General features: G+C 49.4%; 9 protein-coding genes across 9 annotated transcripts; 4 read left to right on the plus strand and 5 right to left on the minus strand.

The window, feature by feature from the left end:
• Positions 1–1,135: 1,135 nt before the first annotated feature.
• On the minus strand, positions 1,136–2,217 carry VFPPC_13460 (alpha-1,2-galactosyltransferase-like protein; the record flags this gene model as incomplete). Its single annotated transcript, XM_018291237.1, has 3 exons — positions 1,136–1,354; positions 1,415–1,842; positions 1,926–2,217. The coding sequence occupies 3 exons, from the start codon at positions 2,215–2,217 to the stop codon at positions 1,136–1,138; spliced, it is 939 nt and encodes a 312-aa protein (XP_018147569.1).
• Positions 2,218–3,679: 1,462 nt separating this feature from the next.
• Positions 3,680–4,687, minus strand: VFPPC_03399 (Zinc finger, ring-CH-type; the record flags this gene model as incomplete). The annotated part of the gene is made up of 1 exon (XM_018282905.1): positions 3,680–4,687. One exon carries the CDS (start codon positions 4,685–4,687, stop codon positions 3,680–3,682), a length of 1,008 nt encoding a protein of 335 aa, XP_018147570.1.
• A 629-nt stretch (positions 4,688–5,316) lies between these two features.
• Positions 5,317–6,451, plus strand: VFPPC_13461 (proteasome subunit alpha type 2; the record flags this gene model as incomplete). Its single annotated transcript, XM_018291238.1, has 5 exons — positions 5,317–5,360; positions 5,439–5,458; positions 5,551–5,601; positions 5,665–6,261; positions 6,333–6,451. The coding sequence occupies 5 exons, from the start codon at positions 5,317–5,319 to the stop codon at positions 6,449–6,451; spliced, it is 831 nt and encodes a 276-aa protein (XP_018147571.1).
• Positions 6,452–6,573: 122 nt separating this feature from the next.
• VFPPC_03400 (regulator of chromosome condensation (RCC1)-like protein) lies at positions 6,574–7,748 on the minus strand (the record flags this gene model as incomplete). The annotated part of the gene is made up of 3 exons (XM_018282906.1): positions 6,574–7,027; positions 7,119–7,485; positions 7,592–7,748. The coding sequence occupies 3 exons, from the start codon at positions 7,746–7,748 to the stop codon at positions 6,574–6,576; spliced, it is 978 nt and encodes a 325-aa protein (XP_018147572.1).
• A 180-nt stretch (positions 7,749–7,928) lies between these two features.
• Positions 7,929–8,135, plus strand: VFPPC_17511 (hypothetical protein; the record flags this gene model as incomplete). Its single annotated transcript, XM_018293399.2, has 1 exon — positions 7,929–8,135. One exon carries the CDS (start codon positions 7,929–7,931, stop codon positions 8,133–8,135), a length of 207 nt encoding a protein of 68 aa, XP_018147573.2.
• Positions 8,136–8,892: 757 nt separating this feature from the next.
• On the minus strand, positions 8,893–9,352 carry VFPPC_17510 (hypothetical protein; the record flags this gene model as incomplete). Its single annotated transcript, XM_022429213.1, has 2 exons — positions 8,893–9,136; positions 9,288–9,352. The coding sequence occupies 2 exons, from the start codon at positions 9,350–9,352 to the stop codon at positions 8,893–8,895; spliced, it is 309 nt and encodes a 102-aa protein (XP_022285760.1).
• A 290-nt stretch (positions 9,353–9,642) lies between these two features.
• On the plus strand, positions 9,643–14,318 carry VFPPC_03401 (RNA helicase/RNAse III; the record flags this gene model as incomplete). Its single annotated transcript, XM_018282907.1, has 6 exons — positions 9,643–9,954; positions 10,021–10,049; positions 10,132–10,180; positions 10,239–10,488; positions 10,545–13,007; positions 13,066–14,318. 6 exons carry the CDS (start codon positions 9,643–9,645, stop codon positions 14,316–14,318), a joined length of 4,356 nt encoding a protein of 1,451 aa, XP_018147574.1.
• Positions 14,319–14,549: 231 nt separating this feature from the next.
• VFPPC_15647 (nicotinamide riboside kinase 1) lies at positions 14,550–15,415 on the minus strand (the record flags this gene model as incomplete). The annotated part of the gene is made up of 3 exons (XM_018293400.1): positions 14,550–15,059; positions 15,122–15,227; positions 15,282–15,415. The coding sequence occupies 3 exons, from the start codon at positions 15,413–15,415 to the stop codon at positions 14,550–14,552; spliced, it is 750 nt and encodes a 249-aa protein (XP_018147575.1).
• Positions 15,416–15,715: 300 nt separating this feature from the next.
• Positions 15,716–16,477, plus strand: VFPPC_03402 (peptidyl-tRNA hydrolase 2 precursor; the record flags this gene model as incomplete). Its single annotated transcript, XM_018282908.1, has 2 exons — positions 15,716–16,079; positions 16,161–16,477. The coding sequence occupies 2 exons, from the start codon at positions 15,716–15,718 to the stop codon at positions 16,475–16,477; spliced, it is 681 nt and encodes a 226-aa protein (XP_018147576.1).
• Positions 16,478–16,574: the final 97 nt, after the last annotated feature.

The following is a 16,574-nucleotide window of genomic DNA, read 5'->3' on the forward strand; positions in this document are numbered from 1 at the left end:
ATGGGTCTCGCGACAAGATTCTCCCCCTGCCCATCAGTCTAATTCGGCCCGAGAACATCTGCATTCAACAACACCTAAACCACACAAGGATCACGAAACGGCCATCATCCGGAACTAGGACCCCGTTTCCACCGTCAATTCATGCACGGCGCTCTAGAATGGCCGCAACAAAATTTGACACTTCGTGCAATCAAGATTGATCCAACAAATCCATCGCGGCTATGACCGTTGTATGGCTCGGCGCTGCGGACCGGGATAGTGGAGATTCGACCACCGCGGCCGCCGAGTGGGCAACGTTCCATGCATACTTGATCTTTCGATAATCTTTACTGACCAGACATTGGGTAACGAGAGATCTGCTTCGAGGTACGATACGGATTAATTAGCGCTTGAGCCTTGCGTGCGAATCGGGCAAGTCCTTACGATGTATGCCTCACCACCATCTTGCCTTGCTTCATTCAACTTACACTCGTAATTCTCATGACGACTGTCTTCGTAATCATAGGAAAAATCTGGACATCGCGGCAATTAATTGCAACCCTGCTCTGTCAAGTCAAGCCCGGCGTCTTGTAAGAGAGATCCGTGCATGGATGGCCATCCAGTCAGGTCACTATTTTCATGTATGTGTAAGTCGTATTTGAGTGTGCTCTCATTGTAACCCTGCGCGGTTAAATGGACTTGGATCATGCGTCACGCCCGGAATTAACTCGTTGGGGACCATTTTCGTTACAGAGCCATTCCTCTGAAATCTCGCATCACAGCCATCTCGTCATGCACCAATACGGGTATTATCATGTATTCTATAGCTCGATCCCATCTTCGAAACATACTCCAACATGCCTCATCACGAAACCATAATATAACAAGAAGCACAATATCCTAGCCATGTTCCTCGCGTACATACATGGACTGCTCTTCTCCCCCACGTCACTACTCCTCTCTCCCACTTCCCTCTCATCATTCCATACCCTGTCTGTCCAGTTCTATTCAATCCCGTAACGCCGAATACAAGGAATAAAAACCGTGAATATGGTGAGAAAAAAAACCCCAAATCACAATGCGCTGCATTTGCCATTTTCTTTTTCCACTCTTGTTTGCAAATCATGAAATCCTTTCTCCACGCTCACGCTCACGCTCACGCTATGCCAAATGCCTTCTTCATCTTGTCCCAGTAGTGTGATGACTCTGTCTGGCAGCTCTGATGGCCCGTCTTGGTGCAGCCTGCAAAGAGCACCACAAAATCGCCATCTTGATATTGTTCGCCAACGGTAGATTGTGAGTACGATGCTAATGTTCGTTGGGGAACGAGAGCGAGTTTGGAGAGAATGGTTGGGTGCCATTGGACAATATGTTCCTGCATTTGGTGTCAGTACCCGTCAGATTCTCACGACATAAAAAGATGTGGGAAACATACCAGTGCGTGTCGTTCAGCCTTTTGAAAATTATAACTCCTATACAAGGGGTCGAACCACGTCTCGATGAAAAACTTTGCCCACTCTCCATTGCGTATTATCACGCTCTTGTGCACGAGGCCCTCCTTATCCTGGCTGACGATGAAGTCGATGCTTTCGCCGCGCAGATGAGCAAACGTCTTGATGATGCTGTCGGGCGGGACAACGGGGTAGTCTTTGATCATGAGACTTTCCAGCTTCCTGGGGTTTGCGACCTGGTCTTCTAGACTCTTGGTTGGATCCATGATGTAGGCGTCTTGGTCCAGGTACCAGATGAATTTGCAGTCTGGGTATTTCGAAAGGGCATGACGCATGGCGAAGATCTTGGCCCATGATATCGGTGCTCCTTGGGTGTTGTACTCTTGTGCGTTGACAACCATTGCTTGATAGCCTGCCAAATGTCAGTATGATATTCCACTTCACTCGACCATCCTGGCCAACACCGTCCCGGCCGGCACCATGCTGAGCACTCACCGTGTCTCGCAGCATATTTCTCTCTGTTCTCCCTTATTGTATCCAGATATGCTTGATTCGACTCATTATCCAGCACCGTCAGGAGAACCACCGACGGATGGCCAGAAGGCAGATGCTCGTGATAAGGGTCTGGCTTTCGGCCACCAAAGACAAAGTAGAGAACGCCGAGGAACAGCAACGCTCCGATGGCGATATTTTTTAATCTGCTCCTCCGTAAAAAGGGAATATTTGAAGACCTCGGCCGAAAAGGCGGCGGGTTTGAACTCTTGCGGGGGGGATATGCGAAATGCATTGTGGCCAGCTTTTCTTCGTCGACTCCGCAAAGAGCGAATTGTGTTGATCGATTTCGTCCCAATTCGAATCTGTAGACAGTCTGATTTACCTAGATACGTTGGCTATCTGTTAAATCATTCGGTCGTGCCTCGAAGAATGTCTGCTAGTCGTGAACACGCTTCGTGGCTCGGCGCTTGCGATTCAAAGTGTCGACGAAGTTGCGCAAGATTTGTGCCAAGTGGCAGGACAAATTGAGCCGTCGATTGTCGCAGGCTTGGAAATAAATGTCCGTAGAAAACAACCCCCCGTGGAAATGATAGCAGGGAGCCAGCCAGGTAGAATAGAGAGGGTGCGGCCGTCTCTACGGATGAGCGACTGCTCAGGATCGTGGACGTGAGATTAGGAGTTTGCTTTGTTGGCACCAAGGAATAAAGTGAGCGAGTGTCAGGCAAGGCAAGACAAGGCAAGGATGACAAGGATGAAAGACCCGCACCCTTCATCTGCAGAATGCCTGATGTGCCACTGTGCACCTTGCCGAAAAAGTCTAAAGTGGTTCCAGGGGTTCAATGTTCAGCTTGAGCTGACTGTGAGCCGTTCACGAACCCAGACAGTCAATCATCAGGAATAAAACGTCTGGTTGGTGGGGCAGTATTGGCCATCAAACGTCTATGCCTGAGTGAAAGTGATGGTAATAGTTGACTGTGCATATTTTTGGATAGGTAGGTGCTCGTCTGACACGATTGATCAGATCTCGACTTTTGAGGTGAACACATGTAAACCAACCCCCTTGTGGCCGCCACTACGTCTGATGATGTGCTTTTGACACGATAAATACGACCTTGGCATAGCACAAACAAGTCGACTGAAACGAATGTAATATTGACTATATATTCACTGAACAGTTTTATCAACTGGATACGAACAGAACCATGCACACATCGCTACACAGCCCATCGAACAGAGCATGGTCTCCTCGATATTCAGTCGTTGTTCCGACGCCACCATGTGCGAATCAATATTTGCCTGAACAACAACAGACACTCGCTCACTCGCTTACAAAACGCCATCACACAAATTCAAATTCAAATTCAAAAAAGAACGGAGAATGTATCAGAAAGGCTGCAGCAATCTACTCACGGCTCGTACATATGTACCTAGTAGACGCAAAACTAGACATCACCCACCAAAACAGTGCATGAGTCTAAAAGTGTTCGTTTGCTGACAATGTCACACCCGTACCAGCGAGCACATGTAGCCAAAACGGCTCAGACTCAAGGCATTGGGTGGACGTTAAATATATGCACGCAGACTAGTTGACTTGACATGGAAGAGCAAGAGTCAAGGCAACTTAAGAGTGTGCAAAGAGTATATGTACACGTGGAGACAAGATCAACTGCGACGGACAACCAGAGACATTGGTAAATAGTAGTATTTCTGCCCGATAACCCACGACTACCTGTCTGTTCCTATTCTCTTTCTCGTTAGCTTGGGCCATGATCACCATCATCTCGTGTAGCTTCATCTTCGTCGTCATCATCGTCGCCCACATCCATCACCTTGTTACTGACGTTGGTCAGAATTCGTGCACTCATCGCTTTGACAAATTTCCACACAGCCATCATAAACGTAAAGGCGCCAATGATAACAAATAGCAGGTTGAAGTTATCCATCCTGCTCCTGCCTGTGCCGCCTCGTCTTCCGGATCCAAATAAACCTCCGGCACGGAAATTTATCCAGTGCCAAGGACCCATGGCAACGAACGATTTGATAGCACCAATGAGCCCCAGGGAAAAGAAGCCCTTGGTAAAATGTTCAGCCCACGTAGCTGGCTCTTCGTATATCTGTGGCCGCAAACCATCAGGATCCGATACGACGCTCGACACAGTGTCGGCAATCGATCCCACGGGGTCAAACCACAAGTCCAGGATAGGATCGGCAATAAATCCGAGGATGAAGAGGCTGACAATGATGACCACCACGGTCAGAGCAATCTGGGCCCATTTGCTGCTTAGCCTCGAAGCCCAATGCAGTCGAGCAAGGCGATACGTAAATTTGCAAGTTGGACACTGCCAAAAATTTCTCGTGGCAGTGGGATTCGTCAACCGCCATGCGTCAAGACAGCCCTCGTGAACATACTTGGACGAGCCTTTGCATTTGCAAGGCGACAGGAGTCTGCCTAGCTCTGGGTCGTCCGACTCGTACACAGGGCTTGATGACGTTGTCGAGACGCCAAACGTTCTGGGAATGTCAGTTGGAAACTTGGGATGCTCAGTTTCGAGACAAATTCGACATGTTCGTGGGCCATAACGACGGCCTTTTGGCTTCGCTTGGGGTGTTGAAGCTTCTTCCTCTGCGGGTTTGCTCGTGCTTGTTGGCTCTGTGTCAGGCCGTCTGGCGGACTCGGTCCCGTCGGATGGCACTGACGTTGCATATGGCATCCGCCGACGCTCAAATGAGAAGCCCGCGTTGTCAAATGGCCCTGGATCCATGATAGCACTATCGAGTTATGAAGGGACAGCTTTTGCGGTAATCAAGTGTCGCTGGGTTGGAGAGGTTTGACCGTGGTCGGTTCCGTTTCAGCAAAATCAGCCAATTAGGCGAAATGGCTTCACTGCAAACATTGTCCGCCTTCAGAGGTGAAGGACAGACACGGTGTCAATGCCAAAGAGCAGTACTGTTGCCGGGAAATGAGAAGATAAAGGGGAAACGCCGAAACTCGACTTCAAGGATATTCACCCTCCAGCCTGATGTAAAGGCCACCTCATCATGCAACGAGGCAGGATGAACCGGAGTGCCGCAGCAATTCTGACAAACAACTCTGAGCCTGACGGGCGCAAATTGGGAGGGGCGGCCAAGACAATGGTCAGTGAGTGGCCTCTCGGAGTTCGGCTAAACTCTCGCGCCGGGATTGGGGAAGCTCCCAGCCCAGGCCAGCTTGACGCGCAGCTTCGCCCGTGCCTGGGGCGACCGACCACCAACCAGGCTGCTTTGGCGGGAAACATCCAAGCTTGACTGACCGTCGCAATCATTTCGACAACATCTAACCACCAATTCGTTCCCCTTCGAGCCTGATAGCATAAGAGTCCTTACCGAACAATTGTTTGCGACCGCTGCAGCTATGGCGGATCGATATTCTTTCTCCCTCACCACATTCTCTCCCAGGTATGCTTGGCATGACGATGTTGCCATCACTTGATGGTGATGTGATGTTTTGAAGCTCTGCTGACTGTTGTTGTGTAGCGGAAAACTGGTGCAGATTGGTATGGATATATTTCACCTTGTCTTTGGGAGCACCAGAACTGTCTCAACGACTATGTAGCGTTTGCGGGATAGCTAACCTGATGATTTGCAGAATATGCTCTGAACGCAGTCAACCAGGGTATCACCGCCCTCGGTATCAAAGGTTTGCAAACCAGGTCTCCAGCTTTCGGGCATAGACATCATCTCAGTACTAATATCTCCTTAGCCACAAACGGTATTGTCCTCGCCACCGAAAAGAAGTCGTCCTCCCCTCTCGCCGATCAAAGCTCCGTCTCGAAAATCAGCAACATCACACCAAACATTGGAGCCGTTTACTCTGGCATGGGCCCCGACTACCGAGTCCTGGTCGACCGAGCTCGCAAGGTTTCCCACACTGGCTACAAGCGAATCTACAACGAATACCCCCCCACCAGGATATTAGTCCAGGATGTCGCTAGAGTCATGCAGGAGGCCACGCAGTCAGCTGGTGTTCGACCATATGGTGTGAGCATGCTTGTCGCGGGTTGGGATGATGGCATCGAGCCCGAGGATGAGACTCCTGTCGCCGAGGGAGAGGAGAAGAAGCCTAGCGCCAAGACTGGCGGCATTCAAAAGGGTGGTCCTATGTTGTACCAGGTTGATCCTACGGGCAGCTACTTTCCTTGGAAGGCAACCGCTATTGGTAAGAGCGCAACCAAGGCCAAGACTTTCTTGGAGAAGAGATACTCTGAGGAGTTGGAGCTAGAGGATGCAATTCACATTGCCCTTCTAACCTTGAAGGACAATATTGAGGGGGAGATGAACGGTGATTCCATTGAGATTGGTATGTCGCATTCTCTATGCACTTAAATGTGGGTTATTCTCTCTAAATCAGATTGCTAACTGAGGACACAGGTATCGTTGGTCCTCCTGCCGAGCACTTACTGGGACTTGAGGGAGTCGAGGGAGCAACGGGTCCACGATTCAGAAAGCTCACCCCTCAGGAGATTGAGGATTATCTGACGAGTCTATGAGGCGTCGTCGCTGCTAGGTATCATGCGAAGTTTGGTGTACAATAGAGGTCATAAACGCTCACAAAAGCCATTGTAACGCATGGTCGTTCCTCAAGCACACAACGTGATATGCCGTAGATTTTTTAAGTTTCCTGTGTCCCCCGTGATGTCAAGATGAAAGATGCTCGTGGCCCAGCAGCAACTCCTACGATGTCGCTGTCATCAGGAATATCCAGCTCTACCTTTGTCCACCTTGTTGCTTCCACGCCAAAGTCCTGTCCCAATCCAAGCTGACCATTACCGTTACGGCCAATTACATATATGTCACCATCAGTCGTCAATGCTATTGCGTGACCATCCCCAAAGGCCACGTCCTGCACATCCTTGTCTTCATCTACCTGGAAGTAGTTCGGCATTCCACTTACTTCGGCGAATGCGATATGTCTGGTCCTTTTGTCTCCCGCAGACTTCTGCCCCCAGACGTACAAGCTGCCACTCGTTGTGAGCGCGGCAAGGCAATAACCACCGGCGGTGACATGCTTTATAGGATCTCCTAAGTCCAGTAGGTCGGGTACTAGTCCCGGTTGATCCCCTGGGCTGTGTATCACGGAATCAGTCTCAATTTGTCGAGATTCCTCCAAGTCTCCAAAGTATTATAAGTCATCCACAAAGGCATTCAGCAACTCACACTTTCGATGTATCTCTTGCGAGGCAATCCTGATATCGGGGATCACCTAATGTAGCCACACTCCCATCTTGGTATAGCACAAGAAACCCTGCGTCAAAAGAAGCGACTTCGCAAACCTGACCTTGGCATGGCCAGCTTGTGGAGTTGGACTTTGATAGGAAGTCGTCGTAAGTAGGATATAGCGTCAGAGCATGCTGGTTCGGTCCCCCCGGCTTCTCATCTATGTTCTTGGCAGATGCTTGCTGAGTATCAAAACCAAGAGTCATGCCATTGGCAGCTTGCGTCACCCGATAAGTTTGTTGAAGTTGTTCGTCATCTCCTGCATCGAGACTTTTACCCGCGCAGAAGTTCTTGGAGCTTCCGCGGACTGCGAAATGTGAAATGTGAGCTTTGGAGTGGCTGTGAGGCCATCAAGGGAACTTTTTATGGGAGCTGGTCAGGGTGGTTGACCCACGGTGCTTTGCTGTTCTTACCTAGGGTGTAGTATAATCCTGCACGCGGCCGCTCAAGGTGTTCGTCTCCGAGCACTTTTGTAAATGTCGACAAGTCGTCGGGCTCCGTGTCGTCTCCCGATGGCGGCTCGAAGCTTAATTGGTTCCAGGCATTGAAGCCTGCAGCATACAAATCCATTTGGGTTGTAAAGCCAAGATCTAACATTGAACCCCACACGGGACTTTTGCCCTGGGGAAGGGAAAATCGGTGGCGGCCGGTGCGGCTTTCGGGCCTAACGTGGCTCAGTCTGAGGCTTCATGAACCTGTGATTGTGGCTAGCCTTAGGAACCTTTTTGTCGGGAGCTTGTTCCGGAATAGATGAAGAGCAGGGCTGTGCGGCCACGGTTGTTGTCTCGTTCGTCGCGTGATGATCAAAGGTTCCTGTCCGAGAGAGGAACTTTGGAAGTTGCAACGTATCTACAGTCCACAAATCGGTCTTGGCCTACTCTTGGTCATTGGGAACGCGGGCACGTCATCGCGACATGCTCATTGCACACAGGTCGAAACAGTGAGGCTGTGGCCTAAGACCCAGAAGCGCAACTTGTAGAACAGACTTGAACACCGTTATGATGTGAGTTGTCGGAGTGACGCAACCGCTCGTCGGAGCATCGGACAATGTCGTTCTGACGAACATCAATCAAGGCAGCAATGTATTTTGTCGCTCCTGTCCTTGCATGACCCCTTCAAAGCCTCGATCGAATCGGCATATTTAGCCGGCTCTAGTAAGCTAGACGAAGCAAGAATGATAAGGTCATTTGGTTGTGTAACACGGCTGTTCGTCTCCAGACCATGAGCTTTATTCCCTGACATCGCCATTGGTTCTAAGTTGCTTTGCACAAATCAGTACAGTCTGTGATCAAAGGTATTTGAACATATTTAAGTATACACTAATACATCTTAATGTATTGCAGTACATGCTGCGATACTGATACCTTTCCTTGTTTAAATACTTCTGACCCCCCATTGTAGTTGTGCAGAAGACGGGGAGCCAGCAGGGTTGACCTGATTATTCGACACTCACCAAAGAGACCAAACCACTAGCAAAATCGGACGATAGAACAAAGGCGCTAAGCACAAGACTGAAACCATAATCCTGGTGTTTTCCGTTATGAGTAAACCCGGTGTTTAAAGTGCCGGTCCTAAAGTCGTAAATTTAGTTCTTTTGTTGGAGGTGTGGCTGCATGTACCTGTCCCATTTTAGCAAAGTTGAGCGATACGACATGGTTTTGGCAAGTGCTCATCTCTTTTGCTCTTTCCAACTTCAGGTGCTCTCCAAACAACGTCACTTGGCGAAGCCTTTCTTGTTGAACTCCCCCGCCTTGACAATGCACTGACTCGGATGTATGAACTCGTGGCTCGAATACACTGTTTGCACGGTCATATCCTGGACAAAGGCATCTCGAGAGTCTCCGACTCGTGTTTTAATATCACTCGCGACCCAGGATCCCCAGGCTGGGTACCCCGACGGAGCGAAACGAAAGGCAACCCCCACACCACACTGCTTCAAGGCAAGCTTGTGACTGGAGCTTGTTAACTTACACACACAAACACCTCACACAAACGCGCCTATTGGTAAGAGTCCCTCTCGTCCAGTCATCACTAATTTGCGTCAATTTTGTCTGTTTATCCCTGCAGTAATGGACCTCAAACTGACACAGCGGCGACTGCCGATTTAGCATCAGTTCCTTGCGACCTGTCCACCTCATTGCAGTAGCCTCGAATTGCGGAAAGTGCCCGGCCATTTTACACCAAGTCCACGACCGTTCAGCTTCGTTTATGTGTGTGAATCATGGTCTTACATCAACGAGCGAGGCTACGCTAGTGACTCACACACCGCTAACGACCCTCATCATCCCGAACCGTTAGCCTTTTGCTGGCGACCTGTTGGGAAGAGTTGCTGCCTCTAGGCCAAGACCCATGGAGATGCATCTGTTGTGTGTTTGCCTGGTCCTGGTGAAATAAAGCAACCCCATTTGCAAGCCCTACGCGTTAGTTGAATGGCGCCACGTTCTGTGGCTGCCACCATGCAAAAATGATTCCGGCTACATCTTCCGTTAGGTCATGTAGTTCTAATGAAACCGAAGTACCCGATGATGTATCACTCGAGCCAAGCTCGAGAGATGGTGATCGAAATGACTCCCCCACAGAGCTCCCTAATATTAGGGAGAAGATCTCTGCTGCGGCTCTGCAAGCCGCTTCCCAGCAACAACCTGAGGACACTTCACAGCAAGGCATTGTGTGTGACAATGAGGCAAGCGAAACCTCCTCTACTGCGGTCATGTCCCCTCGAGCCTACCAGCTGGAGATGCTCGATCAGAGCCTGAAGCAAAATGCTATTGTTGTCGTAAGCTTGTCCAAAATCATCTTGCCCACCTAAGAACGCGTATTTTAACCGCTTTTTGTTGCTTAGATGGACACGGGAAGTGGCAAGACTCAAGTGTAAGTCGTCTATTTCCTTGACGTTCTTGTTACCTAACAACCTTCCTAAAACGATCACAATTTCTAACAATGCTTCATCAAGTGCCGTGCTACGCATCAAAGCCGAGTTAGATCGATCCAATCCCGATAAGGTATTACCAGATTTGGAATTATATGCTCGATTGATTTTTCTTTCTAATAAAACTCTAGATAATATGGTTTCTCGCTCCAACGGTGGCCTTGTGCGGCCAGCAATTCGATGTTATTCGGTTGCAAGCAGCCTCAATACCGATGAAACTTCTGACTGGCAACGACCAAGTCGATACATGGTCAGCCGATATCTGGGATACCATTTTAGACGGTGTGCGAATTGTGGTGTCGACCTATCAGGTCCTCCTTGATGCCCTTTGTCACGCATTTATCAGCATCGACCAGCTTGCCCTGATTGTGTTTGATGAAGGTTAGCCAGAAAGCCATGCCTATCGACCGCGTTGCGAAATATTAACATCGTCTTAGCACATAACTGTGTAGGGAAGCACCCGGGAAGCAAAATCATGACCGATTTCTACCACAATAATAAACAGAACGCCCGTCACATTCCATCAATTCTCGGAATTACAGCGACCCCGAGTATATCGGAGGATTTGGAGAGCATGGAGACTCTGGAGGCAATACTGGATGCAAAGTGCGTTTCGCCTACTAGGCATCGGGAAGAGCTTCTAAAATGCGTCAAACGGCCTCAAATATTCACCATTGCCTATGACGCTCATCCGCCACTACCTCACACCAAATCAATGCAGCGCTTGCAAAACGAGTTTCTAAATCTCGACATCACAAAAGACCCGTATGTCTTGAGGCTCCAGGAAGACCCTACGCCGCGAAACCATCGAGCACTAGTCCAAGCTATTGAAAAGTATGATACTTTTGTACAAAGACAGATCAAGAGTCTGTGGGTACGCAGCGTTGAGATCTTGCAACAACTGGGACCTTGGGCTGCGGATTTGTACGTTTGGAAATCTGCCACTGCCTTTCTCGCTCGCCAAGACGCGGCGGGTGAATTCGGCGACTGGCTTGATGCTGAGAATCGATATTTGGCGGACTTCCTTCGTCGTATCTCGCCTGTTCCCCCGACTCCAATGCCACAGAGTGGCAACGACGTGTCTGAGAAGGCTACTGCACTTGTCAGAGAACTCGTGTTGGTAGAAGAGCCAATAGTTTGCCTGATTTTCGTCAAGGAAAGGGCAACTGCAAGCGTCCTCTGTGAATTATTGACCGCGTGCCCACGCATCGTGGAGAAGCATCGAATTGGATCCATGATTGGTACATCAAACTACCAAAGCAGAAAAAACACTCTGTCCGAGCTTATCGGACAGCGTAACGATCCAATGTCGGCCTTGCAAAACTTTAGGTCAGGCAAAATCAATATTCTCGTTGCTACGTCTGTCCTGGAGGAAGGGATTGACGTGCCAGCGTGCAATATGGTTATTTGCTTTGACCATCCACAGACGCCCAAGTCTTTTATACAACGTCGCGGAAGGGCTAGGATGAAAGAATCCAAACTGATGCTGCTTACCGAATATTCCTCGTCGGTTATTGGCAAGTGGGAGGCTCTAGAGGAGACTATGAAGGCTATACATCAAGACACGCAGCGTGAAATTCGCATAATGCAAAGCCTTGAGGACTCAGAAGAGTCGTCTCCAACGTTCATGGAAGTGGAATCCACTGGGGCTAGACTCGACTTTGACAATGCCAAATCACATTTAGAGCATTTCTGCAGAGTCTTGTCACAAGGCGAGTTTGTTGACAGCCGGCCAGACTATATAATTCACCGCCATGAGGAGTGGGACTTAGATCCGAAGCCGACGCTTAGCGCAACTGTGCTTCTTCCATCATTTGTTCCCAACGAACTGCGACAAATTGATAGCAAATTTAGTTGGCGTTCGGAAAAGAATGCAACCAAAGATGCTGCATTTCAGGCCTACCAAGCTCTATACGAGGCCGGACTTGTGAACGAGCATTTGCTGCCTTTTAAGTACGAGGATATTCCTGGGGTGGATGTCAGAGCACCAGAAGTTGAAGTAGAGCCATTGTTCAACCCTTGGTATGAGGTTACGAGAGCCTGGAAAGAAGAAAACCGAGTATGGCTCTACACTCTCACATCCTCGGACGACACCCACGGAGAGTCCGAGTACAACTTGCTTTTGCCGGTGAAACTCGATCAACTTCGAAACATCCACATATATGTCAACAGCAATACTGCTTGTGAACTTCGCTTTGACTCTCACCGCCTTATCTCTGCCATTGAGGCTGCTTGTTTGCCAGACCACACTTCGGCTTTGTTGGCACTTCCGTTTGCACATCGTTGGCCAGTTGAAGACAAACAGCATGTCATCCGAGTTTGGGCCAAGAGTACCTCCCTCACATTGCATGGGATTGGCGGCAAAACTTTCGATCCAAACAACAGTGACGATACTGGAGGAAGGTACCTAATTCGGGATGAGTCCAAAAGCCCGTTTCACTATGTCGGCGTTTTACAAACTAAGCCTGCTCCTGAGGATGTCCAGAGCACCTTCTTTGATTACGACAACGCTCCTGTGGACGTACCATATGTGATTGTCAAGCGGTGGACCAAGCGCGCTGATTTCTTGCACCCTCTTCCGCCAGAGGCTCCTCCTGTGTCAACCACGAAGCCATACCCTCGAGTCATTCCATTGCCTTGGGCAACAGTGGACGACATGCCTCTGAAGTTTGCACAATTTGGAATGTTTCTTCCGTCTATACTACATGAGTTAGAGGTCACATTGATTGCGAAGGAGCTGTCAACAACACTGTTGAGGAACGTCAATATCACTGAGCTTCAACTTGTTCGAGAAGCCATCAGCTCACGGAGCGCGGTAGAGCCTGTCAACTATGAACGACTTGAGTTCCTTGGAGACTCGATTCTCAAATACTGCGCGGCTATTCAGGTCTCGGCTATTCGTAAGTGTAGTGACCCCTAAATAATACGTAAGAGCACCAACTAACAAGGCTTGGGCAGACCCGGAGTGGCCAGAAGGATACTTGTCGTTCTTCAAAGACCGCCTGGTGAGCAACTCCCGGCTCTCTAGAGCAGCCATAGACCTAGGTCTCGGCAAGTTCATTCTCACAAAATCCTTTACGGGTCAAAAGTGGCGACCAATGTATCTGAGCAATTACGCTGGAGACGGAGACAGAGACAAAGTACCACCTAGGAAGGTGTCAACGAAGACTCTGGCCGATGTAGTAGAAGCTCTCATCGGTGCATCGTTCGTCGACGGAGGTATAACGAAAGCGCAAAATTGCATCTCAATGTTCGTTAACGATATAAAGTGGAAGGATGTCAGTGCCAATCGGGAGCTGTTTTTCAAGATGGCACGAGATCAAGATGTTCTCCCAGCAGAACTCAAGCCTCTTGAACAGTTGATTGGTTATGAGTTTAACAAGAAGTCACTGCTTATTGAAGCCATGACGCACCCGTCTTGCATGTTTGACCATAGCAGGCGGTCGTACGAGCACCTTGAATTCATTGGCGACGCCATCTTGGATTTCATAATTGTACGAAAGATGTTTTCGGTTAGACCTCCCTTGCCTCATCATCAAATGCACTTGCTGAAGACGGCAATGGTAAACGGAGACTTTTTAGCCTTTATATCTCTGGAATACAGCATGCCGCGGACAGAAACGACAGTGACTTCCGACTTGCGGGTAGTTGACGAGGAAACGACTCCATTATCGCTATGGACTTTTATGAGGCATTCCTCAGAGCCCATTGGTATTGAACAAGCTGTCACGGCGAAGCGATACGAAGCATTCCGCAGTGAGTTGCTGGAGGCGCTCCATCACGGCTCCCATTACCCTTGGGCCCTTCTTGCCAGACTGCAGACCAAGAAGTTCTTCTCGGACGTTTTCGAGTCCTTGCTTGGTGCTGTCTGGGTTGACTCGGGTTCAATTGAGGTTTGCGAGTCCATGCTCCAGAGGTTCGGGGTTTTGGCGATTCTTGATCGCCTACTTAAGGACAAAGTCCAGGTCCAGCATCCCAAAGAAGTGTTGGGCAAACTTGCCGTTACTCAAACCGTCACGTATGATATTGATGTACAGGAGACGCCAGACGGTGAAAAGGCATTTACATGTCGAGTATTGGTGGGTCAACGGGTTATTACGGAGGTTTTGGATGGTGTGAACAAGGAGGAAGTCAAGACGAAAGCGGCCGAGGAGGCAATCAAGATTTTGAGCAGAGAACGGGATGAAGCAACAGCGCAAGCGAAGCGTTGAAATTTTATGGGAATTTTGTGGAGAGATATACGACATGATGCTTATGAACGAGACACGATTTCATTTTTGCTTATTGATTTTTGAGCGAAACTATAGATCTGACGTGGTAGCTTGGAGTTGATATGGTTGAAGGAGCAAGCAGGTAGATTGCATAGTGACAATAGTGGTTCTTGAGCATCAATAACATCTACAACTTTGACAGCACATCTATTTTCTAATGTGTACCGTATTCTATGAATGATTTTTCAGTTCACCAATCACAATATTTACCATCCACTCCAACACATGCTCCATGTCAGCATCTACTGGCGCTTCTTTCAACACCTTGATGCCCAAGTCATCCAACACACCTTCTTTGAAAGTGCCTTCCACATCACCACCCTCAAACATCCAAGCATGCTCTTCTACATAATTTGGCCACACAATCTTGTCCACATAGCCAGGAGGATCCGTCCAGAACCCCTCAATAGTGACGTACCCGTCACGAGCTTCTCGTCTAGCTTTCGCCTTGGCATACGACGCCCTCACAAATAATTTGACATCAAGGTTCGACTGAATAGCCTGCATGGAAGGCGAATACAACAGAAAGCCGTCGAGGAGACATAACCGTAGATCTCTACCGTGCAGGGGGTGAGAAGAGGAGAGGGCGTCGGATACCTTGCGTTTGAGTGCGGTGATTGTTGATTCCGGGATGGGGCACTTTCCGACCGAGTTTTGGTCTTCTTTCGAGTCCAGGGTTGGCTGTACGGTTGTTAGGATTTCAGTTTTCATACGGTCAGGAGGATATTTGGTGTGGCAAGTACCGGAAATGAAGCGTGTTGTCGAATGTAAGAAAGAGCTTCGGCCATGCCGGGGATATCTAGAGCCCCGGCGCAGTCCCAATCCAACAAGCCATCTTTTACAGGCAATCTACATGATTTTAGCGGTGATTTTGTGATGATGTGTTGTTTTTTGGTGACAAACTCTGGCTCTGGCTTATAAAAGTCATCTTCATGCAGGATGAATGTGTTTGGGAAGATGTCACGGAGGAGACGGGCGAGAGTGGTTTTGCCGCTGGAGGACGGCCCCGAAATGCCTATTATGAGAGATTTGGTCATTGGGACGATGTGCTTCTTATATGTCCGACTCGCTTGCTGGAATTATGAGATAGATCCGGTGTCCACTTGAGAAGACAACTGAGGTATGCAAGTTCTCAATGCATGACAGACATATGTGATGGTTGTAGTCACTGGTCAGTCCTGTGGTGGTGCAACGAAACAGGCAGTCACGTCTGTGGGGCACCTTCCTTCCATACCACCAAGGCTAACTTGACTTGGACCAAAAGGTTGAGGGAGCTAAAGCTTCCCTTCCTCTTTCCATTGACACCTTCCACACCTCGATTCCCCAAATATTCCGCCATGGCCGTCGACCAAGGCACCCAAACAGGCATCGTCCTAACAACCTCCCTCGCCGCCTTTATCTCCGGCTGGCTCTTTGGCGTCTTCACAACCCGTGGCTATCTCATCTCGCCCGCCCTCGCCGAAGAACGCCGCCGCAACCTGCACGACCCCGTTGAAAGCGACGAGAGCGACATTGACGAAGACGACACCATACTTGACCATGCGCCGAACTGGGCTAATGGCGAGGCAGCCGACCGCAAGCAAGGACTAAGGGCAAGAGCCCGCGTGGGAGGTGTCATTGAGCGCAAGGCGCTGGATGACGATCCGAATGAGGAGTGTAAGCTCGTTTTGGTAGTGAGAACCGACTTGGGAATGACCAAAGGTACGAAGACACCATCGTTGGCCAATTGCTACATCTAGCACAGATGAGTTGAAAACAAAACCACTAACAATGAAATTGCAGGCAAAATCGCCGCTCAGTGCTCCCACGCCACACTCGCCTGCTATAAAGCCCTTGCCCGTTCAGCCTCCGACAGCGCCGAGCGCAAACTCCTCCAACGGTGGGAAAAGCGCGGCCAGGCCAAGATCGCGGTGCAAGTTAAGAGCGAGGCGGAGCTGATGGATCTGCGGTGGAAGGCTCTCGACCTGGGTGTTACGGCGGAGGTCATACAGGATGCGGGGAGGACACAGATTGATCCTGGAAGTTTAACTGTGCTGGGCATCGGGCCAGCGCCGAAGAGTACGGTGGACAAGATTACAGGCCATTTGAAGTTGTTGTAATACTACTTATGGGGAACGGATTGGGAGGCTCTGGATTTGAAAAGAGGATGAACGCAAATTGGGATGGGATCGTTAGAAGATCGGGATTTGGCGTATC

Source organism: Pochonia chlamydosporia, chromosome 2 (genome assembly GCF_001653235.2).
Source record: "Pochonia chlamydosporia 170 chromosome 2, whole genome shotgun sequence".
Taxonomy (NCBI): domain Eukaryota; kingdom Fungi; phylum Ascomycota; class Sordariomycetes; order Hypocreales; family Clavicipitaceae; genus Pochonia; species Pochonia chlamydosporia.